The sequence below is a fragment of the Merops nubicus genome, unplaced genomic scaffold (genome assembly GCF_000691845.1).
Source record: "Merops nubicus isolate BGI_N331 unplaced genomic scaffold, ASM69184v1 scaffold5967, whole genome shotgun sequence".
In the NCBI taxonomy this organism is placed as follows: Eukaryota; Metazoa; Chordata; class Aves; order Coraciiformes; family Meropidae; genus Merops; species Merops nubicus.
The window spans coordinates 22783-48280 of NW_008619467.1; the positions used below are offsets into that span (position 1 = coordinate 22783).

Consider the following 25498-nt stretch of genomic DNA (forward strand, 5'->3'; position numbering starts at 1 on the left):
CAGCAACATCCCAATGTTAAGTATTACTGTACCAAATCCAGATGTCCCAACTCATGAAAAGCTTCATGAAGTCAACAGGACTTCTGTGTGGATAAGGCAAGTTGCAGCTTGCTCTAGATGGATGTAACCCGAGCCAAAGTTTACTCTCAGTTGTACTGGCAGGAGCACAGAAAACCTCCATAAAGCTTCAGATTTACAGTGGACTGACTGACAGCAAAATGTGTCCCCAGATACTGAAACTTACCCAAAGGAACCAACTTGTTTAAACATCTTGTTGGAAATTGCCAGCAGTACGCCTCAACTTTTGACCTTTTCCTCCAGCTGTGACTTCTGTTTAGCTTTTATTTCTGTCAGAACTCCAGATTTTCCTTTTCCCTCACTGTACGTACACCTAACAACTTTTCTTCTTTTAACACACCATCTGCATTATTCAGGATACCACAGATAACTAAGCAAATGGAAACTAGATATAGCAATAATTGCTTTTTGTGTGTGTGTGTGTTTTCAGAGGAAAAAGTTTCTCCCAAAAGCATTATCCATGCACTCCCACTTCTTTCATTGCAGTTCTACTTCACACCCCCCCGTCCTCTGCCTCCCTGGATGATTACAGCTCCCAGTCACCACCAGCATGCGCCCACGTTTCCTCGAGCCAGGGGCTCCCTGCAGTGGGCTGTAGAATTGGCACGGGGAACATCCCTTACATGAGCATCCAGAAAGGATCCACTGTCCAGGTTCCTTCTCAGCTTTTGGTCATATGCTTATGGGTAACGCATCCCCACCTGCCCAAAGTCTGGCCAGAAAGGGTCCCAAAGCCAGAGGGGTCTTCCAACTCCTTTGCAGCAAAACTTCAACACAAAGTTGATGTTTTCAGAGTGATTCCATTGAAATCCTACCTTTTGTATCACACCACGTACGTTTTCCTTTTGATTAAACAAGACCTCATTATAGACTTTCTGTGAGATCATCTTTTAGAAACTGGGCCCCAAAGAGCCTTAGTGTTTTCCTCCAATGTACTTAATACTTTGTTTATTCCAGAGTGTAACAGATCTGTGAAAACCCTGATCAGTACATGCAGTGTTTTTGATTTTACTGCCTTTTGATAGAAAAACTTCAACTCCTGCCTATTTACAGCATAAATATTTCAGCATATTGGGTTATAAAATGCTCTGGCTTGATAACAGATGTATTTTTTTCTAAGTTCACACTTTGGTAGCACCTTGAGGAAGACTGGCTGCTCAGCACAGGACGGGTGTTGAAAACTATCAGCCAAGTTGTGTGGGACACAAAAGACAATCTTGCTCTTTAAATGATATACCAAGCATTTGTTTAATGCCCAGAAAAATAAGGACTTGCTGGAGTGCTGACTTAAGTTAAGGTACCCCATTTTCAATATAAATTTCTCATGCTTTGTCAAGAAGTTTGGTTTTTTTTGAAACACAGCTGCTATTTTCTTCATTCTTTACGTTCTATCTTGGTATAACCAACGAAACAAATTTTTATTTTTTTATTCATTTTTGAAAATGTTAAAAGGAATTAGAAACAATTACACACAGACTGCAGTACAGAAGCAGGCCAAAAAGGTTTCCTATTTATAACACGCTCTTAAAAATCGTTCTGCGTATATTGGGATTGACTAGGACTGATTTACAGTTCTAGGAAGGAAAATATGAGACAACTGATCTAAGAGATTACTTTATCGAGGAGCTGTCACAGGCTGTCTCTATGCAGTGAAGAGGTGCTGTACAGAAGTGTTAGCCGTTTCCAGAAGGCAGCAGTTTTGGAGCTGGTTCAACCAGCCACACTGAAAAAGAATAATTATGGACCCTTGGGCTTCTACACATATTGTAATTTAGTTTTGAATAACAATTATTTACACATGCAGAGCATTCCTATTAACTGATACTATTTAACAGGTAACATCTATCAGACAATTCAGTTACACAGTGAGGAATAGGAACAAAATTATTAAGGACTGTGTCTCAGAAGATGCACTCGCTACTTTTCTGCAAACCATAAAGACAGAGAGAAAAGGATGTTTAACGAATATTACAACAATTGGTATTGTTTCAGTAGCAGGATAATATAGAACAAAGATTTGTGTTTGCAAAGACTTTGAAATAGCTGCAAACTTTAAGAGACTGTATGATGTAATTCTGACAGCAAATTGTGAATGTAAGGGAAAGACTTAGATTGGAACATTAAGTTACTCAGAGACCAAGGGAAAATTAAGTTGCACATTTATCCATCCCTGATAATTTTCAAATTATTTCATTATTTATTCAAATTATTATTTTCATTATTAATTCAAATTTAGTTTCACTACTTTCTAGATAAATTTAATCAAAATTACAATGTCTAAATAATGCAAGGAAACAGATCAGGTAATCAAAATAATCTTTCTTGGTGTACCATCCAGGAATTTCAGACACAACTGAAGATGGTTCTTTCCTCTCCTGTGGGTTGCTTTCTAAAAGTCATTAACCTTGCAACTGCAAAAGCTGATTTGTTTCACTACTCTATTACTGTAAAAATTCAATTATTCAGTTTCCATACTGACTTCTATAGTTAAATTACAGTACATCAAATTGCTTGCAAATACCCCAAGTATTCATAAATATATATTTATCAAAAAAACCCAAACCATTTGCTATCGAAAAGTGGGTATATAGACTTTATAGCAACTTGATTACTAAAGTAATATTTGAAAATAAATAAATAGAATTCAAAGATATCAGGATTAATTTGCAAATAGTTATGAAATTTAACATTATTATAGTAACTAAATAATAACATTAATAAATTAGGAACTGGCACAGCTGACACTAAGGCAACTGACCATTTTATTTTAAAACCTATACCTACATTTGAACATTACAAAGGCTCTATCTATCCTTTTGTAAGGAACAGTTATAGTAGAAAACTAATTAAGAGGTTATAAAAGAAATTTTGGGTTGGTACTATCTAAAATTGTGTCCCACTGTACATCAGTATGATACTAAAGAAGTACTGCCATCTGTTATTACACAGCTATGATGGATTCTGATTTAAGTTTTAAAGCTGACAATTACTCCAGCATACGTTAAGAGCCTTGCTTATTGAGTTTCTGTGTGGCCATAGGTGCTCCATGGAAATACCTTTTTGTAAAAATCAATGATGGTATTTACTCAAAGAAAAATATACAACTCACCCGCTCTCATGTCATCTGCTGAAGTTAAATCAGCACAGATAACAATAAACCAGCAAATATATTGCAAAACAGTGTCAGTATCAAACTTCCCTCTGCAGTTCAAAGTCAGGATACCTCTGAAGACCTCTCTGTATCTTTGCCCTTCTAGCTGCGTTCTCTGGTGGGAGTAAAAGGTGAGGGTTTTTTTTTAGTGCGATGGGAGGTGAAAGAATCACTGTAGACTTTATGTCCAGGCTCATGGTTTTGGGCTTTAAAACATCTCTACGTATTCAAGTGCCTCAAAAACCAACCAAATGGTGTCCTGTTCTCAACAATAAGATTCCTGAAGTGCAGAGTCAGTGGAAGCCAACGCCACTCAGAAAGCCTTTTCTACCTAGTTTATAATCAATTCCTCCAGGATAGAACCAGACTCATCCCCTAATGTATCCCACCTCACACCGTTCTCTTGTGCTACACCAGCAGCACAACGTCCCCTTTACCAAGCAGTACAAACCCCCTCACCTCATTCACTTTGTCCACCCCCTTGGTGTTTTATGTCTTTCAATTCTACTTTGGAGGCTTTTAATGGGAGCTGTAAATGATTCCAGGGCACCAAACTTAGAAACTTAGTTCAGAATGAAATAAAAATAATAATAATAATAAAAACAAACAAACAAACAAACCCCAAACACAACACAACCCCCCCCCCCCAAAACAAAGGTGAATTTATAAGGTTACAAAGGACACACCACACAAAAAATTCATAAAAAACAAAAACACAACCAACAAAACCAAAAAAACCACCAAAAACAAAAACCAACAACCCACCCCATATCTATACAAACACTTCACAGGGAAATCACAATTCCAGAATTCCTTAAGAGATAATGATTACAGTATCCAAAAGGGGACATTCCCCAGAATTATCTTCTGAGATTAGCAGGCTCAAACCTTTGGCAAGACTTGCCAGCAGTCTGTTTCCCTGCACAACTGAACTGGTCTAGGCTTATTGCCTTTTATCCCTTCTGCTGACAAGGATGCTTGCTAGGTGCAAAACTCCCCAAGCAGCAGGGCAGGTAAAAAGTCCATTCTCTTGTGACACTTGTGCATTTACAGCAGAACTGATTAATTACTTTTCTTTTGAAACAAACTGGCAAGTTTTGCTTAATAGATAGCCCTATGATTTTGCATCTTATGAGTTTCAACTATGATCCTTTACAAATCCACAGCATAAATTTGGCTAGGTAGTCCTATGACTTTTTCTTAGGTGCACATTAAAACGTGTATCACAGGGGTGAAATTTCTGAATCTTCCCCTTTGCCCAACCACCGCAAAGTCATGTATATTCATATCCCAAAATTTCAGTGAGAAAATGACTAATCTCAAATCATGAACACACAAAACCTACCATTCCATTCACACAAGAATTGAGCTCCAATGAATACATCACTTAAGATCTTTCACCCTTTGTTTATTCATTGCTCGTATCTGTGACTCATTCCTCCCACAGGAAAATCAGAAGGGCACTCAGAGGAAGGTTTTACAACTATTCCTCAAATTTTCCCCCCAACCTCCTCCCCATCTCCTCCAAGTCCCTCCAGTGCAGGTTCTAGCTCCACTGCAGCATGTGCAACAGCAGCAGCTGTGAATGGAGCACTGGGACTCGGATATTCCTTCCACCTCTTTTCTGGCTGGCAGTGAATTGCTCTGGGCTTCCTACCTCTCTAACAGGAGCTGTACAACAGACTGTTTTCTTCACCAGATCTCCTTTCAAGACCTAACAGTGGTGGCAGCAATTAGCACAGTATAATCGTTTCCACAAAGTCCTGCATTGCTTTGCTAAGACTTTGTAGAAGACTAGAAGAGAAAGAACACAAGCATGTCCTTTCCTTGCTGCTGGTGCCCTTCCTCTGTGGACCACACAGAGTGTGCTCACCGTGGTATTTGAAGGTTAGTGCTATGAAGGTATCATGCATTTTAGAAAATGGTAGCACACTATGGAAGATCTCACATCATATCTAGGTATATCTGCTGCAGAATAAAGAGTGTGCATATTTTTTAGTGCCCCATACCAAAAATATGGCCCTATATCCATATGCAATTTTAGTAGCAATTCTTTGGCTGTCCAAGATGACATGCTCAATATGTAGATCCCAATTCTCTGAGTGTAAGTATTCTAATATTCAGAAACCCTACATCATTCACCTCTCACCCCAAGACAACTTAATTCCTTAACTACATTTAAAAGCTACAGGTTCAAATAATTGCTCTCTTTACACCATGTATGACTGTAGAATATGTAGAATGACTACTTGGGACTTGAGTTCAATACTACAGTGATTCAATAGTTACCTATTCTTTCCTCCTCTTCCAACGAAGAGACAAGACAGTGGATGCACGAGGACTTGCGACAGTGGTTCAGGTGCACTTTACGAATCCAAACCCTATAGATTTTACAAGTGAAAAGTTGTAAGCCTCACTGATTACTCAGTAATTAGATTTCCAGGTCCTTTTTATGTCAGCTGTACCATATAAAACCAGAAATATAAAAGTTAACAGACTGAAATTCAACATCTGCTTTTACACTGGTGAAGAATAGGGATAAAATGAAGACATTACACACACAAAAAATAATTTATACCAGGCTAAAATTCCCTTCACCCCCAATGCTTTTCCTCCAATGCAAAAAGCTACTTTTACTGTAGTCATTTTATGGATTACAACTCTTCTACTCTGCTTCCACTGACCAAGCACAAACATTCTTTGTAACTAACTGAGCGAGCTGGGGGTGGGTAAAGGGCAGGACGGGATGAGACACAGAGAAAGGAAAACACAGGCACAAGAGGGAGAGTCAGGGATGTCTCGGGCCTCTTTTTTTTTTTTCTCCATTATGAAATTCCTTTAATCTGCATTTACAGTATATAGTCTTGTAAAGACCTTACTTTGCTTCAGACAACCCAAAAAGGAAGAAAAGCATGGACACAGAGGCTTGGCAACCAGCCTGTCTACAGAAAAGCTTATCATACAGATTTTAAGCAGTAAGTCTTTAGATCCAGCTTTAGAAACAGACTCCATTTATAGCTAGAATAAACCCTGCAGATCTTCCTTCAGAAACTCATCTAATCCCTTACTTTGGGGGAGTAATAAATTTCAAGGTTAATTTTTCTTATGTTGTTCTGTGCAAGATTGACCAACACAGACGTTTTCCCCCTCCAGTTTAACTGAAGCACCACTGCTAACATTTCTGGGACTCCTGGAAAATATAATATAGTCATAAGGATTGCAAAAAGGCATGGAAACAGGACAGCCCTGTTTGTGTCAGAGAAAACAGTGGCAGAGAGTCGTTAACAGATCCTCAGCCACTAATCCAGACAAAGTTACTGGAGGAAGTAAGTCAAATTATGGTTTTAATGAGAAGCAACTACACATTTTTTTTCTTCTGTAGGATCCCACTCACACTTGTGTTGAAGCACAGTTACTTTTGAAGGAGACAGTGGTCTCCTGGCAGACAATGTGAATACATCTACAGATATTGAAGAAGACTGGTGTTGGAAGACTTCTCTTGCAAAAAGTATCATCAACTCTTATATTTGTTCCTTAATATGCAACTTTAATATGCATGAGAAAACAGAGGTAAATATTCTGTTCTAGTATCTAACCTACGTGAAAACTATACTGTATCCTGGACTTTCAGTAGTATGGTAAAATGTTACCTAAAAGGTTAAGATGAAAGTCTTCTGTTGTAGACTGATGTAGAGAACAGAAAGGACCTTAACTTAGAAACTCATTTAAAGATATACAGCAAAATTCACAGAGCTCAATTTAACACCATAAGGGAATCCACTCCTTAGTTTCCAACACAATCATATTATGTGGCTTAAGGAAGTCTATTACTTGCATCAAGCTTTTACAAATACCTAAACAAGATGACAGCTCTGTTCCACAAGGCACTGAACTTTTATAGACAGGGAGAGAAACCAGTCCTGAAATCCTCACCAACTACAGTCAAAAAACTCCCAATATTATTTGTCATGGAACTGAAAGAGAGGAAAGGTCAACACTGAGAGCTCTGGAATCAGCTGGAGCCTCATTTTTAAAGAGACTGACTTCACTGGATAAACAATACTGTCAACTCAGATCATGTTTACATGTTTTAGCAGGAGAATACATGAGAATCTGGTACATGACTGTGAGTATGCCCACACAAATGTTATGTAAACACTAGTCAGTATTTATAGATTTCTGTCTTCTGTGGGAAATGCCATTTCTATGAGTATATTGAAACTATTACAATAAAGCAAAGTTTCTCAGCTAAGATACTGTCTTTAAAAAGTATTCTCCTGATAGAGAGAGAAGCTATTTTTAGATAGCAAAATCATGGCAGTGCTGTGAAGACAGGCTTATTGTGCACTGCAGACATACAAGCTGCACCCTTGGCAGACAAAAAAACATTCACTTCATGAGGTGTCTTCAAGATGTCTGAAAGAAAACCTTTGTAAAAGAAACTGAAAATTGCAAATAATGGCAAAAATTGGTAAATGAAAGTTTGGTTTCTTTTTCAATATAGTTCTTTAAATTTAGTCTCGGTACTTTGTATTACATGAAATTTTAAGAATTCATTTTACTACTGACAGGCTATATTCTCGCATGGTTCAACCCCGCAATTTCAAGAGGCACTTTAACACCACTCATGTACACTTTTTAACATTATACCTCCAGAGCTCTAGGTTCTGGTGCTCCAAGGCAGTTGAGAGAGCACCTAGAACCAGATCTCTGGCATTCCATGTGAGCATAAAAAAAAAAGTCAGGACTAAAGACTCATGCACTGCTTGATGAGAAGCTATCCGTTTGGTTAGGAATCCAAAAGCCACATTTTTGTAAATAAACAATGAAGCCGCCATCTTTATATAAATAAGCCAAAAACTTGCAAAGATTGGAAACCTCTCAAAGCAGATAGTTTTCAGTTTGCTCCTATCGTCACATTCACTGACAACTGTTATTCCCAAACCTAGTTATTTAAAAGGGGAAGCTATGACAGCAGCACACTATGTGCTTACATGATTTTTAACATAGACATCTCATTTTTCAGAGCGAAGAGCAGCTCCTTGGTTCAGTCACATTATGTTGTGCAATACTAAAACTCTCTGAGGACGATGAGGAAACTGGAATGTTGCTGCTCTCAGAGTTCCTGGAGCATCTGTACAGCATGATCTCCACTGCAGTGTAGAATAATCTGGGCTGGAAAGGATCCATGGAGGTCATATGGTCCACTCATATCAGGGTCAACTCTGAAGCTGGATCAGGTTGCTCAGGGTCATTTGAGTTCCCAATATGTTTAAGGATGGAGATGTCACCATGTCTGTGCAAACCATTTGATCAATCTCTTTTTTTTAAAAAAAAAAAAAGTCTTCTATTTTATTTCCCTTGCTGCAAACAATGTGAAAAAAAATGTATTCACCAAAACAAAATGTACAAATAAGACTAATACATATTACAAACATGGGAAATAAATATACATTGACTGTAAATGTACTCAAAACATTAGTCTTCAGAACAAAGCATCTAATTGGTCCAGAGGAACAACAGACTATAAACGCAAAAAAAAAAAAATAAATTAAAAATCACCTCTTAATACAATATTATTAACATAAATTCTATTCACATTTGTTGTCAGCAGTGGAAAACTTCTCTGCTATGCAGATACGCTTAATACCCAAACAGTGCAACTCCAGTGTAGTATGGACGAAAACAGAACTCAAGAAGCTCAATAATTATGTGACCAATCTATTTAGCAGACCTGATTAGAGTAACAATTCAAAGATGACATTTCTTAAAGGAGCGAGTTCCAATCTCAAGTAGGATTTCTAAAATATCCAAAAGCCATGGTCTCCTGAAACAGTAAATATTTTGAGGGAATCCACCTGCTGCTTATGCATATACATCTGCTCAGTCTCTAAAGGCAAAATTATGTTTAACAAACTGTGTAAACTGAGCTTGCTTCTGTGATACCTTCAGAAATGATGACACAAATGCATAACCATAACCTATGCCAAATTATCTTGCCTACTTTCAGCAGTCTAAAAGTTAGCCTTACTGTTAGGGAGTTTAGAAAAGAGGGATGGGGCAGAACGATCTTGCTTATCTAAGGATGAAGTTTCACAGAATTTTCATCTCCCTCCACTGATTATCTAACTTACACTAGGTACATAATCATTAGGCTGCCTACTTCAATTTCATCTATTTTGAATATTTAGATTGCTGCACCATTAAGGGGGAGAACTAGACAGAAAAAAAATAAAAATCAGGGTGATAAAATGTACACAAGCACTAAATGACTATAAAGGAAGCAGCAGCTTAACCAATTAAGTTTTTAAAAAATTCTATAACAAATGCCTTACATTTTTAACAAAGCACTGAATTAGTCACGGCTCCAAGAAAAGTGAAAACATGTACAGTAAGTTCAAGTATTTAACTGATTACCAGACCAACACACATACAAAAAGTATAATTTAATTATCATCATTTTGCAGTGAGTAAGGATAAACAACGAAATTTTAAACTGTTCCAAGTCTTTATGAGTATCTAAAAGCCTAATACAAATATCCAAATTCTTAGTAAAGATGAATCATTTAAAGTGTTACAATAAAACTTCACGTTCAGTAACTCTGCATTAAATGCTATCAAGCCCTTTCTAGAAGAATATTAATTTAAAGTCATTCTTTCTAACAGTTCTTTGTACAGTAAAAAAAATTAGATTAGTAATTAGTGTTTTTCTGCTTCCCTTTCCCACCCAACCACCCACATAGTTTTGCTCTCAGACTGAGCTACTAGCCAATCAAACCTGATGGTAAAAATGCTCTCAACCAAGGGTCCAAAATCTCAGTTTTAGCATCCAGCTCAAATGCTCTTTGGGAATAAAATTCATGGTTGTGTACAATGTGCAAAGTGCAAGTTTTCTCCAGTGCTATTAGAAGTGTGTGCTGCTAGGAACTTCACCACAGAATAAATCAGTAACAGTTATGCCTTTTCCATTTCCAACAGCTCTGTTATGTACAAATGTTAGATGATGTTTACAGGAATGACAGATTAAGTGGATTATATACCAGTGCTCATTAGGTCAGATACTTCCTGACTTTATTAGGTCAAACCAATGTATTTACTCAAGTTCTTCAGTTTCCTCTGTAAAAAGGTCAGCCAAATCTGCCACGGTCAGAACTGAGGCTTCTGACTGTTTCATGGAAGAGCTCGTGTGGCTGTGGGAAGAAGTTGGATGGAGACATCAGAGAAGGAATCAATTTAAGTAACCAGCTGTATGCGCGGAAGACAGGCCACATGGTGTAGAGTCCAGTAACTTCCAACCGTAAATTTTGATATTACTTTCAAAACATCAGCCCTCATTCAACCACTGCATATTTATCTATGTAAAAATTGTGCTACTTTAGAGATATGGAAATTGATTAAATATTTTTTTCACAGCTAAAGCTGAAATCTTTCATAAATACAGCCAAAGATATGCATATAATTTTTGGTCTCATAATTGATAATGGCCAAAGAAACTGGAAAATAACTGATTTTCTTAAACTAAGGCCGCCTGCTAGATTTCTTATGTGTATACAATATAGAAAGGTACAAACCTTTTGTATTTTCTGCATTAAAAAAATATAAGTATAGTATCACTTTTGTTCCACTCCCAGTCTGTCATTGCTTATAGATTTTGAAAAGATAAGCACAGTGAAAACTGCTTTCTGCATCTGCACACCAGGCTGACTTATCTTAGCATATGGACAAAACTTATACCAACTGCAAAACCAGCACTGACAGACTAGGCTTGTAGAATTTAAAAATAATGAAAGAAAGAATTAATTTTCTATATTAGAGCTTATAACATAGGCTGTTACTCCAGTGACAGGCTCAGTATTACTCCCTTAATTGCAATGCTTTTATACTAATACTTTTATACTAATGGAAATAGGTAAACTGAAAAGATAAACCATAACATAATTTATTAATTGGGCTTATAAGTAATAAAATATACAAGATATAACCAAAATATTCCCCAGAAAATTAAAATATCTTAAGCTTCAAACCACTGGAACCAAGTTAAAAGATCAATTTTTTTTAAGGCTTAAAATTTTTCTTCTCAATCAAAACAATTTGAAGGAGAACAGTTGAAGTTTATACACAATATGTGTACCTAACTGTAATAAAAGTATAGCACTATTTTCACCACCTTTTCATTTTCAGTCAGTAATGATGTTTTAAAACAGTACAACACATACCTTCTGTCTACAGTTTTCAGCATAGTCTGCATTCTCTCCTCAATTGTTGCTTTTATCAGGAACCTATGAACAATGGTAGATCTGCATGTGTTTAAAAAAGAAAACAAGACCAGAAGTGAGCACAAGTTATGCTTTTACTGTCATGCTGTTACTCAAGACCACATTTTTGTCTCTACTATTTTTTGTAAGTGTGTTGAAAAAGTGCCTCAGTATTTTAAGAAAGAAATATTACAAGGTGATTAACAACTTCCATTGACATTTAGTCAGTGCCTCTCACAGCACTTCCACTTGGCTGGATCACTAAACAAATGTAAGTTGTATTAACTAAAATCCTAAAACAGATTGCTGGGCCAAGTTCTGCTTTCTGTGTCCCTACTATAAACAAACAGTCCTCAAGAACCTAGCCTGTCATTTAAAGAAATTACTTTGGCCCACTGGTTATATACAATGTTTATACTCCATTGTCACAAGTCAGGCCAAGAGACAGAGCTCACTGTGATACATAATAAAAGCTCACTCCCACATTTTAACAGTATTGCTCTTGAACTTGGCAAAGTACTGTATTTTTTTTTTTTTTTTTTAAAGTCAGTAACTGTAGTCAGTAAACTAAGTTGTAAACACTGGTAAAACAAAGCCCAAAATGTCAATAAACATAAAATGAGAACTCCATTTACAAAATAAAATTTCAAAAAGAAAGCGGTAATAGAAAAAAGAAATGTCAGGAACAAGAAAGTGAAAGGGAAAATTGTCACTCCTAAAGATAATAATGAAAAAATCACTGCAGGCTCCCCAGCATAAACATTTTTCAACATAAGATCCTTTGCAAGTCCTTGCTTGGTTTTCAGATCTTAAGTTGAAACTTCAGCAAGTATTATTACGCAGAGGAATCCTGAGGGAATACTTTGTGATTCGCAGGCAAAGGTCTACCCGGAAAAAGAAGTAAAAACTCAACTGAACTGCACTAGTGAAACTAAACAGTGTTCCCTTATGCTCACTGTACTTGAACACAGCCCTTTTTCAAATAAGCCTTCCTGAAGTCTTATTCTCAAGTACAGCACATATTCTTGCTAGTTTTACTGCAAGCTTTCTGCCAGACCTTTTGTGTCAGCACCACAAAATTATAATGCATGCTGTTGCAATAAATGTTTCCTATGCCCTCAGTTAATTCAAGACAGTAACCAACACCCCCAAATATCCACCTGTTCGTAAACATTCTTTCACATACATGCTTATTCATGCCCTCTTGCTTTGCCTCCATTTCCAGAATAAAAACCCCACTATTACTCTAGAATATTATTATTCCAGAATTGATTCCAGTGATTTTTCTTCATCATGTACAGGGCTTTTAAGTTATTTTTTCAAGTCACATGAAACCTAAAGAAAATCTTATACATCTTATCTGTTCAGCAGAACCTTTCCAAAACCTTTGCTAATTATGCAATACTGCCCACGTAAAATCTACAACACTGAAACAAAAGATAAGCAAACTCACTAATATCTTCAAAAACATCGCTTGGGGGGGGAACTGTTATTTAAATACTAATCAGTTCTAAACAGTGTGTGCTATAATTATTTTTTTTTGGAAAGCAAACAAAAAACACCAATACCTCCCCACCCACTCACTCCCCCCAACTTATGCAGCTCCCAGCCTGGAGCTGGGAACGACCAGACAGAAGGAGCCACTCAAGGAAACCAGGAAGGGCTGTGCCTAAACTTGGTCACATATGACATAAATAGCGTGTTGCTCAGACCTACAAAGCTAAGATATTTCTGGATGTGCTTACAAGCAGAACTTCAGAGTTAAAAACTAAGATATTGATGGCACATGTAAAATAGGGCAGCAGCTGAACAAAGCTTTTCAGGATTTTGGACTCAAGAGCCTTATTCTTCCTAAACGCAATTTGCTTCTGCATCTTGCCCTCGTAGCACAAAAGAACTTGTCAAAATGCACATTATTTTCAGCAAACTTTTAAAAAACAAATTTTGATCTTTCTGTCCCTTATATCATCTTTAAAAACAGGATTCCTATGAATACCCTCGTGTCCAAAACTAAGAAGTCCAGTGAACTACATTTACTCTGATTATAGTATGCAGTTCTATTCTGGACCATACCTAAACCACTCAACACAATTTGAACTCTTACTTTGTTTGGCCAATACGATGTACTCTGCCAATAGCCTGTAGCTCATGTGCAGGATTCAGAATGGGTTCCACAAGCAGAACATGAGTTGCTTCGATGATGTTTAGTCCGTTGGAACCAGTGTGAAGAGGCAGCAGCAAAATATTAATGTTTGGATCATATTTAAAAGCAGAGAGATTTTCCTAAAAGAAAAACACCAGAGCAGCATGAAAAAAGGTCCTCAAAGAGTATGGGGGACATCTCTATATTTTTAAGTAACTATAGCAGCTACTACAGGCCCCAGAGTGACAAATCCTGCAGCTTGACCCATCATCCCAGACCAGGTATTCGACAGGTATCAGGAAGGCAAGAACTTCTTGTAACACTGATCAGTGTGTCTCATCCTTAACATTTATGTTAATGCTTCTCTCAGAAGTGAATGTACTGTTTACCTCCAAAAGCTTTAAATTGTGGTTTATTATTACAATTTTTAGAATTAATGAGTTAGAGAACAAAGTCTCTGCCAAACAAATATGGTGCACTTTGCGTCTCAAATGAAGCAATGAGGTAAAAGGATCAAAGGAACTTCTATGAACTGCAATTTTCCTCACTGAAAATAATTTAAAGAAAAATGTCCTTTATGTACCTGAAATTTACTAATTCCATTGATCTGAGAAAAAATCATGTTGTTGTCATACAAAGCTTTTGAAATAATGTCCAATACATCTTGCCACTGTAAAAACAAAACACAACACAAGTAACTCTACATTGTTACAAACACCAATGACAACTAAAATCTACACATTAACTTCCCTAAGAAAGGTGATGAAAAGGCCTTTCAAATTAGTAGCATTTGCAATAAAAAAAAAAAAGGGATAAACAAAAAAAGATTTGTGCATTAGGAATCAAATCTTTCATAAAAATAAGGAATGTAACTAAAAAGATTAGCTTGAATAAAAGAAATTGGTAGTCATCACAAAACTAGATTTACAGTGTGTCAAAAATATCTGGACATTACACTCAATAATATCTAGAATTTCTAATACTCCCATATAAATCTAAGTGTTTGCCCTTTAAAGAAACAAGCTTTTACATATGTTGACATCATTGTTCGTGTGCCAGTTACATGAACTGCCCTTTAAATTCTCAAAACAATTGAGTGGCTATACAGAGTAATTCAACATTTTGGTGGCTAAACTAATCCTGAAATATTATGACTACTTTAAACTCCAAACACAAAGACAAGACAGAAAGTGGTGATTAATACCGTTGAGAAAACTAAGGATTTAGCCCCTGGATCTTTAAATTGAATTCTCTTCAGTGTTCGGACCACAGCTTCCACTTTGGTGGAGTGACTTCCCTTTGAAAAGTCAAAGAAGAGCATTAGTAGAGGAGGATATTAAACAAATCCTTCCACATTCATTGCTTTATTAAATAATGTTACATCTGGAAGCTTACATATCTTACATAAAACTATAAATAAGCAGCCAGGAGAAAGGGCAGGTTAAGAAGCACTGAATTGCTCTTGTACCTCCCTTACAATGCACTGGTGTGTTGCAGCACGTGGAAGAACGCCGTGCCACACACACACCCATCAAGTTCTGCAGAAGGCAGAATGGACAGCCCAAGCACTGCAGTTGAACCAAACAAGCCAGTTAGGCCTCCTGAGGTTTAACTTAGTGGGTAGAGTCTTTAACAACTGCGCAAATGCACATTTAAATTTCCCCCATTCACACCTCTTGAAAATCAGCAATGAAAAGAAAATGAACATGATTTCTGCTGCTTTTGCTTCTCTGGCAAAATCAAACTTAAGCTCAGTACTATGAAACTTGTTAATTACATTTAAAAGAGTAAAAAAAATCAGTAAATTAAATTAATTCTTCAAGGATTGTGTGCTGCAATGAAAACATGTGCTTAATGTATCCAATACAGTCTAATTCTTGTCCACTTCCCGTTTCCATCCTCCTCCCTTTCCCCGTACCTGAGGAAGAGGACTCCAAGAAACAGTTCTTTAGTATCTCCCTCTATCTCCATCTGTATGTACTTTGTATTATGGGAATTTTAACTAAAATCTTTTTTTTTAAGGAGCCCTTATTTAATTCCTTACTCATTCTAACATGCATAGTAATTTCAAGCTGTGTTAGATTCAGCTGGACAAACATTTTTTTATTTCTGTCTGCACCTGTCCTCTGAACATTGAATTAACTGTGTTGGCTTGCTACAATGACAGATCAAGTTTACTGAAGTTATGCTGTTTGCAGGATTGGTGGGGAAGGATGTCAGCAGTCAAAGCACAAGCTGGGAGCCAGTGCTGGGCTGCTTGATCATCATATGCTATGCAGCTACAAGAATGCTCCAGAAACACACATGGAAGACTTTCTGCAGATTGTTTTACTAAAGGCTGCAATGAGAAGTACCATTTTATTTCCCAGGGTCTTTCCAACTCTGGGTCACAGACACAGAAATAAACCATTTTTTTCCATGTCATCTCTGTTGCACCTGTAGACATTATTAACACTGCTTCCAAAAGTCAGACAGACAATTAAAAGTGCTTATGTCAGTAGGTGTTAAGATCTGCAAGAATGAATGACACATTTGCAGCCCTGTGACAGCTGCCTGTCAATCATAACCATCTACACTTAGGAGATCTGAGACTATCTTTTGGTATTTCCTATATATTCCAGGGTCTTTTATGTGCTTTTCAGATACCATTAATCTCTGATTCAGTGATGACAATCCTGACTAATCTGCTCTGTCTCCTTCAGAGACTTCTCCTGGACCTTACCATAGGTCCTATTTTTCCCTGCTAGAAAAGACAGTAGCTTTAGTCACTGTTGTGGATTTTTCCACCCTTGAGACTTCCTGTGACTCAGGTGTTACAAATGTGACTTTGTACAAATTCAGTCAGAGGAACTGTGGCAAAACAAAAACCAGCACAACAACCAAAGTGTTTACAAGGCTTTTTGCTCTGTCTTGTAAACAAGATAACTAAGTCTGCAAAGTTCTTCAACACTCTGCTTGCATTATATTAGACAGACTACAATAGACTTGTCATTGACCTAATAAGCTGACTAAAGCTTTGGTTCACAGCACACAAAAATAATTTCAATTATGCTCTCAGTATTTATGGAGAGATGAAACAAATACCCTTGCTACTTGGTTCTTGATTTTCAGTCTGTCTTTAAAAAACCTGTTACCCCACTCACTACACATAAACCTTGAGTTTGTAATTTTGTTGAATATCCAGATGAGCATTTATAAACAGATTAGCTAGTTCTAATTAATTATGGAAGAGCACACAGAATCAAAACTACATTCTAACAAACAATCTCTGTCCCAGATGACAAGCTGGCAATACCCATTGTAATACTGACTAGACAAAGGGAGCTTTCACAGAACCAATCCATGCAAGGATGCCAGTAACCTCTCTGTCAGTATAAAATGCTCCCATTTACAGGAGTCCTTTTGCATCTAAGGCATTAGCTTAAGAAGTTTAGTGCTGGTACAATAGAGCAAGATTCATATGACAAAACAGAAAAAAAACCCTAAACCAACATCCAAAACACCCAAAATCACCAAGGTACAGAACACTGAAAGAGAACAGAGGGACTGAGAAAGTTCAGATGAAAATATAAACACTGAATAAATCAGTTTTCATATATATACACTACAGGATACTGATTTTAACCTCAGTATTCTATAGAAACCATAGTAAGTTAGTTGTTCATGTTTTTCATTAAATAAGAATGGGCCTTGCTCAAGATGACATCTGAATTCACACAGAATTCGTTTGCTTTGCTTGAAGTTTCTGATGCAGAAACAGTTGAAGAAAACAGTATAACCCTTTACACAAGGCAGCAGATGACATGTTCCTTCTGTGTTTTATTTACAAAATGTAGTTATTCTATTTAATACTATTTATGAAATATACCTGAAATTTTCTTTTTAGAAATATGGTGGTATTTCCAAACTTTTAAGAAATAATCTGTTAAAAAAACACATATGAAGTGAGGTCCTAGTAACCAGCACTTCAAAAATACAGCCTATTTACTCCCCCTGGTGTCATATGCTGTCAACTACTTCAAATCTCAGTGAGGAGCCATCTATTCATAAAAAGGAACTGCAGTTGTCCAGGGAAGGATGACATCACTTGTGTGAATGTGGTAGCACTGCCTTCAGTACAGGCCAGCAGCCCTAGTATACCCATTTTTAAAACAAAAAGAAAAAACAAACCCAGAAAGAATACTTGCAAAGTATAGTGCACAGAGTCAACGCTCATCTAGAATATGGAGAAAAAGCTTACACCACACAACTAGAAAAGAACTTGAAGCAAGCAGCCTCGTGACCATGTTATTGACGATACACTTGTAAGAAAAACGAGGAATGTCCCCAACATCACACCAGAGAAACCTTTCTCCAGAGAACAAATTCATGGTCTACAAATCCCAATGAAAAGCATCGGTTTTGATAAACAATATTTTACAGGTTTAGTTTTTTTCTAACTGTGATTTATTACTGAATACACTTTGTGTCAAGTTACTGAATACCCTTATTAGAACTTGTCCACTAATAAGCTAGCGGACAAGTTAGATGGAGGAAGCATACATATAATCTGCCTTCAGGTTTTTAATGTTCATTAATCCCTATTAAAAATGTAGGGGTTTTTTCCCCTCCAAATTATGGTTTGTATAGTAGAAAATATTACATAGATATGCCAAATGCAAAACAACTACTCCTCGGGTAGCTCAAGAAACATTCCAGATGACTAATCTTAAATTCAGAATCAGGATTTACACTCTCTGGCTAACAATGAAGATTTATCAATTAAAAATATTTACATTATTCTAAGAGCCTTGTACAACAGGCAGCTTTCTCAAACTATGTATTTCAAGCAAACATAGCAAAACCATGCTTCATCTCTCCTTAGCAATAAAAAAGCCAAAAACACAATAACAACAACAAAAACTAATTGCCTATACACAAACAGCATTGAATTCTACCCAATGTCAAATGCTTTAAAAGAATTAATTGTAACTAATGCTCAGCAAAAGCTTTGTCTCCACCATCCAGATAGCATTACTTTAACAGATGTGTAATTTTGTAACCCATCCACAAAGCCTTTCCTCAGGCACATTTAAAGAGCAAGCATTAAAAGGATTCTCTTTCACACCATCTCCTTTCATGTTTTGTTTCCAAAGCTCTTTAAAGTTATGGAAAAGTTAAAGAAACCACAAACCCTTAAACCAACCAACCAACAATACCCAACTGAACAACCTCTTACTTAACAGGAAAACATGTATCCTTTCTTGGGAGGATACAAGGGTGCAGAATCAGAGATTAGACTATATGAAAGGTCTATATACCTCATGTCCAATTCAAAAGAATAACTATTCATGTTATAAACAAAACAAATTTTAAAAGTGAAGCTACTTATCAAACTACACCATACATTTGTCTGCCTAAATGCAGTAAGAAACAAAATACAACAAATGTGCGCTGCTGAAAGTTTGGGGCCCAAATCTCATTAAAAAAAAAACCCTGTACCTTTACAGGAATATCATCCTCCTGACTTGCAGTTTCTGTAGTGACAACGTACGATATTTCTTTGTGAGATGTTGTCTGCCTGCAGATGGCACATTTAATGGAGCTGCGCCGGGTGCCCACGCTGTACTGCTCAATGATGATAGCGACACACTCGTTACAGAAACAATGGCCACACGTCAGCACTGCCCACTATCCAGGGAAGTGAAAAACCCAACACAACACAGGGTCAGTTTTGGATCAATCCAAAAGAAAAATGTAATAAATTGTATTTTCACAGAAATATTATTGTATTTTCATAAAACAGATAGAGAGTGAAGAATTTTTAGTACTCCAGCTGCTAGAAAGCCTGGATTTCAAAGTTTTGCTTGACTGTACATGAGTCCTTTTCATGGTTTTACCTAATGTATGGGAAATAAAGTGTAAACTATGGGTTTGTACTTCATGATATAGATCAGTTTTGATAAGACCTCACTGAAATTTCAACTCATGCAGTTCAGCAAAAAAAACTGGTGGGGAAAGAAATCCAGGTTACCAGTCTTTTTTCTATACGTTTTTACTACTGTTTAAGTAGCTAATATCCTGTTCTTTAAAGTCTAGAAGAAAAGAATACTATCAATAAGAGCAGTTACAGTAAAATAGAACAGTATACTACAGAAGCTTATTTATTTCTTCATTCTATTACCTTATAAATGGCAAAGTAATTTTTCTGACAACAGTATGAAAGCAAAGCTTCACTTATAAAACAAACATCAAGGCATTTTTGGAACACTTTTTCTGAAACATTTAAGCACTGATGTCAATGGCTAAAGGCAACAGAGGTGCTTGCATCTAAGCAAGATAAAGGGGAGAAACTCATTGGTACATTACAGGAAAGGGCTTATTTCCCATGCTTCAATACAACGTGCATTTAAAATCAGAAGTTGAAAGTTTGACACAACTGACTCAGATCTAGATAAAGTTGTCCTAGGAACAAAATCTGCTGCCTAAATATCTTACCTGTTTTCCCAGTTGACGTGCACAGATTGGACATGGCTCTGGGTTAACTCCCCCAGTAGTTTTATCCTGAGACTACAAAGTAGAAAAAAAAAAACAACACCTTTGTGTTTCAACAAATATAACCTTATTCTATATTAAAAACAAGCTTCTAGAAAAAAAATGAATTATGAAGTCCTTAAAAAAAAAATAAATCTGTGTGAGCAAATTGAAAAAGATCATTCATGAATAAATGAGTCTATCTTGAGAAGTTAAAAAAAATATGTAACTTAAGTAAAAGGAGCACTGTTCATATTACAGTCCTTCAGATAGCACCTGCATCTATACTACAGCTTTGAAAAATACTGGTAAGATACAAGCTTCAAATAAGAGCCTCATGTTTTCTACCAGCTTGTTTGTAAAACAGGACCTGTATGTGGAGAGGTACATAATTTTACAAGTCTTCTACTACACAGGATCCAGTTAGTTTTGATGCAAGTTTTAACCACCTAAAACTAGTTCATAGTTTTATAAACTGTGTAATAAAGCTAATAGCTAAAATATATAATGTAATAAATAACTTTATGTCTACAAAGTAATACAAATAAAAACACACTGAATTTCAACATGTAATGAATGTTTATAGAAAATACATTTTCATTAATATGGAAGTTTTAAATAAAAATAATGGCAGGTTTCTTCCATAGTCTAAGTAGAATACACCACTTCGGTAAAGACCAAGGAACTGTAAAGCTTACTTTCTCCAGATTTGTGAGATACAGAAGTTGTCCTAATTTCTTCTGAAGCTGTGATTTGGCAACTGCCTTGTCATTTAACAGTTTCACTCGATTTTGCTCTACCTATGGCAGCAGTATTAAACATTTAAAAAAGAAAAAAATGTTAAGTTTCACGGTAAGTCTTAAATGCACTTTTTTGGCAAAATTCAACTGAACAATTTACTGAGGACAAACAGAAGAACAGCTCATGCTGTAAGTTTAAGTTATGCTTCTCCCCAAACAAAACTGATTGTCTGTTGCTCTCTTGTACCCAGTATAGACACAGTACTGTGAACAGGCTGAGACCCAGGAATTATAAAAATATAAAGGGCAAGTTTGTATTTGCATTATTGGTTCTTTCCAGAGACAAAACCAATTTTGAAATAATTAAATTTAAAATAAACTTTTAATACACTAAATTCAATTTATCATCTATCTTCTTACAGTCTTAGACTTCACTGCTGGTTCCAAAAACCTTGTGTAAGAAAATTATTTTATACTTCTTAGAAGCTTGCACTTTTCATTTAACCTGTACAAAGACAGAAACATCAAACTGACTCCTTTTTAAATTAATTACAAGTGGCAGTGGTATAGTTAATACTGCAGAAGAGGCAAGCACCTAAAGGACATAGGCCAGACTAATGGGCATTTCTTTTGTAGTTGTAAATACATACATAAGTCTTAAGACTTTGTTAAATATTTGTTAAGCAAAGAGCTCCATTTAAAACACTGCTTTCATACAAAGATGAAATATCTATTTACTACAGAAAGAAAATAAGCACTTTTTATCTAACACTTAATCTTGCTGAAAAAAAAAGCACAAAGTGTTTCTATTGAAAACATACTTCTATTAGTAAGAAAAAAAACCCCAAATCTAAGATGTTAAATATATCCAGCATTTTCTCTATATTCATGAACAGAAAGAGTCTCAGGGGTGGCTCAGAAATTTCACAATACTGAAAAACAGATCTGTCTTTTAGGTTTCCACTGCTGTTTTTATGGTCCTTCTGGAAAGCACCCATGTGTGTGAGAAATCAGGTCAACTTAATTTTCCACCAGCTTGAAAAACAGGACAATTGTAGAGAAAGGTCCCAGAGTCATTCACCTGCTGCTGGAAGAACAGCAGTCTGTTGGAAACATGCCACACAGAGTCAGGAGGCTTACAAAAATATATCAAAATAAGAGTTACAAGCTCAAATAGGTGCATACACTCAAAGCAGAAATAGATAGGAACTCTATACTCCACCAAGGCTTTCTGAAAGGGAAACAGAGGCATATTCGAGACCTTAGAACTAGATACAGATGTTATTTGTGTAAGAGGTAGTGGTTTTTTTTTTTTTTTTTCAGAAAAAAACCCACATTTCTTTCCTGCCAAGTACTTTACCTCATGTGGTTCTATGATGTAGAGAACTGGTGGATTTGGTTTTGGCTCATCAGGATGACGCACTCTCAGCCGCTCTGTAGCCATTGCCAGTTCATCAATAGCAGACACGTGATCCCTAAGTACCATCCAGTATTCATGAAGTAACTGTAAGAAAAGCCCCCAAAAAAAAAAAAATCAGCAGCAGAAATAAGTTGAGTTCCCTTTCTATGAGCCTGCCATATAAGGGATAATGTGAAAAACTTTTTGGAATAAGGGAGAGTATTTCTTTACAGTAATTCAGCCACAACAACTAATTACAAAGGAAAACAAACAGTACAGAGATGGCCTTGCCTGCTTGCTTTTCCAGCCTCTCTTTATGAACAACTATAAATAGCTGTCTCTCATTTCTTCTACAACTATTACTATTAAAATAACTAATGCAACTAAAAGTTCAGAAACAAGACTACTTGCAAGACTAAGCAAATGCTGTATAAACTAAGGAAAAATGATTAAGCAATTTTAAGCAGCTACATATTATAGTACTAAGACTGCTTTTTAAAGAAAAACCCTTCAAGGAACAGAAATTTACTCTGATGTAAAAAAAAGTGTACAAAAAAAGTGTACACCCCCCCTACTTCTCCTGATCCAAACAATAGGAGACTAATTATTTCAGGTTACATTGTATAGTAAGATCCAGGAAAAAAAGGCAATAATGAAAGGACATCTGTAGCTAGCACAAGACTGAAGGTAAACTGAATTACATAATGCACCAACCTTCAATTTGTTGAGTCTTGCTACATTCTGATTTAAGCCAGATGAAAACATTTAAATCTGTATACTGTCTTAATAGCTGCAATTATACTGCTTACTAATTGGCTTAGTAGCCATTATAGCTTTTAGAAACTCCTAAATCATACATAAAAAAATTTAAATCAAATCCTGTAATAAGCACTGTGAAGAAGCTTTGTGTGGTAAACTCTAATCAGAAATACAATTTAGATTTGTTCATATTCAGTCTAAATTTGTTTATATCACATTAAATGGACTATGCAATTGTTTCCATCACCATCTCATTTATTGTACCTTATATTCCTTCTTCCATGCTTCAAAGAGTTCCAGAAATGCACTGCCTTCTTCTGTTAGCTTAACATCCATTCGGTGAGCTTTGGCAAAGGAGAGAAGACCTTTCAAGGCACGTTCAGTTTCACTGGTTGCCCACAGTCCTCGACTTGTGGTGGGCAAACGGTCATCAACAAGCCCTTCTTCATCTTCTATCATCTCCTCAAATATTGCCATTTGGCCTTTAACACTTAAAAACAAAGCCAACATGATGCTGATCACTGATTTTGTACTTCCACGTTCATTTCTCCTTATTCAACATGTATTTCAGCCTTCTAATATTTGATTAAAGGATAAAGCAAACCAAAGAAATATATTTATTGATTGATATCCCACAAGCTTGCTTTGAACACAGTGACCTCATTACCAGCAATAAAATCACTGTACAGGCCATTTTGTTAGCTCAAAGTCATCAAGTCATTACTAGCTTTTGTAAAGGCCTACACATCTTCATTATCTTTGAGCAGTTATTAATGATTAATGTCACATTAACCAAAAAAAAAAAAAAAAAAAAGCAATTCTGACTTCTTAAATCAGCAAGAGTTGCCCTTAAAGTAGGATGCAAATTTGCTGTGCATTGCACTATTTAAGAACCTTACAGCTTCCCAGTTTCCTCCTTGAGAAATAATGCTTATTCAGAAACACAGTAATGTTTCCTAACGATCCCATCAATCATTAGGTAACAAAGCTCCCACTGGTGAAGACTTTTCAAACTGTTTTCCTCAGTGTCCTCAAGATTTTTGGATCACATTTTGACATGGTGATGTCAAATACGAGATACGAGAAAAAAGTCAGAGAAAGCATGCGAAGGGTTTTAACCTGTGCCTCTCAGTACTATGCACTACATAGACTTGTGTCACACCATGGGCTGGTGCAACCCTTCTCACAGCTGCATTCATGTCTGAAATATCCTCTCATTGTAGTTTTAGTCAAATTTTGTTGCTTTATGAATCATACAGAATTAAAAAAAATCTATGAAAAATTGTGGTTATATCACTTGCAACTAGACTGCAAATAAATATTTGCACAAACAGGAATACTCATTAGTTAGCATACCTGTATTTATACACACACTTTCTGAACATTTCAATACTTCATTTCAAATGTAAAGTCATACTATAGCATCTTGGGAAAAGCAGCATATATTTGTCCTTCTACACAACTTTTTCAAATGAAATTTACACAGAAAATGTAACCTGATGAATAAAATGATGCCCTGTTATTAAGGGCACGAGCAAGAAGTTGCTGTTCTTTGTTCATAAAGTTATTGCACAAAACTTAAAAGTAGAAGACAAAACAATTGAACTTTCACTTTTTTTTTTTATAGTGAGAAGTTTATAAAACTATGAACTTACGTCTGAGAAAAGAGCTTCGACTCGTATTCTGTGAACAACTCATCAGCCTTACAAAAGACACAGCTGCAATACAGAAGATTGAAAACAAAAGCACTGAAAATTTCATCACAACCCAAAGTAATTCCTGTAATTCCCTACTCCAGCATTTAAAACCACACAGTCTTTAAAAAAGAAGAGTTTAATGGTCTTGTGTACACTCAATATAATTAACTGACAGGAAAAGATTTTATAAAAATAAAATAAAAGCAAGGTCATGACTCTAACAAATGGATCTGTGATATCTGTATGCATACAAACCCCAAGAATAGAAAAAAGACTAATCTCTTCTTTCATATGAAGGAAAGGTTTAATGATGCACTTCTAAAGTATATTTTCTATTTTCAAGACGTACTTGTTAAGTGGAAGTCGAACAGGTCGCAAGTGGCAGATAGTGGCAGCCTCAATAACCTGCTTAGAGGGAGGGCCTTCTAATTTTTTCACTGCTTCTCTTACAATTTTCTGGAACTTCTTCAATTCATCAAGCTGGGTGGTGAGCAGGTATTGAAGGCCTCTGCAGTCACGGAATCTGATTTAAAGAAAAAGTGAACTAATTACACTCTGAGTCTCTGAATCCAAAATTAATTCAGTATCTTGAAGTAGAAGACAAATAGCTAAACAGCAATCTAGGACAATGCATGAAGTTCCTATCTGTTGATACGCAGCGCCTATCACAAACAAATTTTACTACTACTACATGCCTTGCTGTTAGAAATCATTTCATTGTATCCCCTGAGATGATGCCTGGTATTTTTAGAGAAGACTCTTT

At 36.2% G+C, this 25498-nt stretch overlaps 1 protein-coding gene across 1 annotated transcript in view; it reads right to left on the reverse strand.

The window, feature by feature from the left end:
* Positions 1-10206: 10206 nt before the first annotated feature.
* The window catches only part of SHPRH (SNF2 histone linker PHD RING helicase, E3 ubiquitin protein ligase), a 47517-nt gene continuing 32225 nt past the window's right edge, over positions 10207-25498 (reverse strand). The window contains exons 18-29 of the mRNA XM_008943788.1: positions 25085-25258; positions 24694-24756; positions 23303-23528; positions 22241-22384; positions 20839-20940; positions 20105-20176; positions 19109-19297; positions 14832-14924; positions 14211-14297; positions 13589-13767; positions 11446-11526; positions 10207-10419 (exon numbers count right to left, since the gene is read on the reverse strand). Of these exons, the coding sequence (XP_008942036.1) occupies positions 10323-10419; positions 11446-11526; positions 13589-13767; positions 14211-14297; positions 14832-14924; positions 19109-19297; positions 20105-20176; positions 20839-20940; positions 22241-22384; positions 23303-23528; positions 24694-24756; positions 25085-25258 (1507 nt within the window). The 3' untranslated portion in view covers positions 10207-10322. The remainder of the gene's footprint in view (positions 10420-11445; positions 11527-13588; positions 13768-14210; positions 14298-14831; positions 14925-19108; positions 19298-20104; positions 20177-20838; positions 20941-22240; positions 22385-23302; positions 23529-24693; positions 24757-25084; positions 25259-25498) is intronic.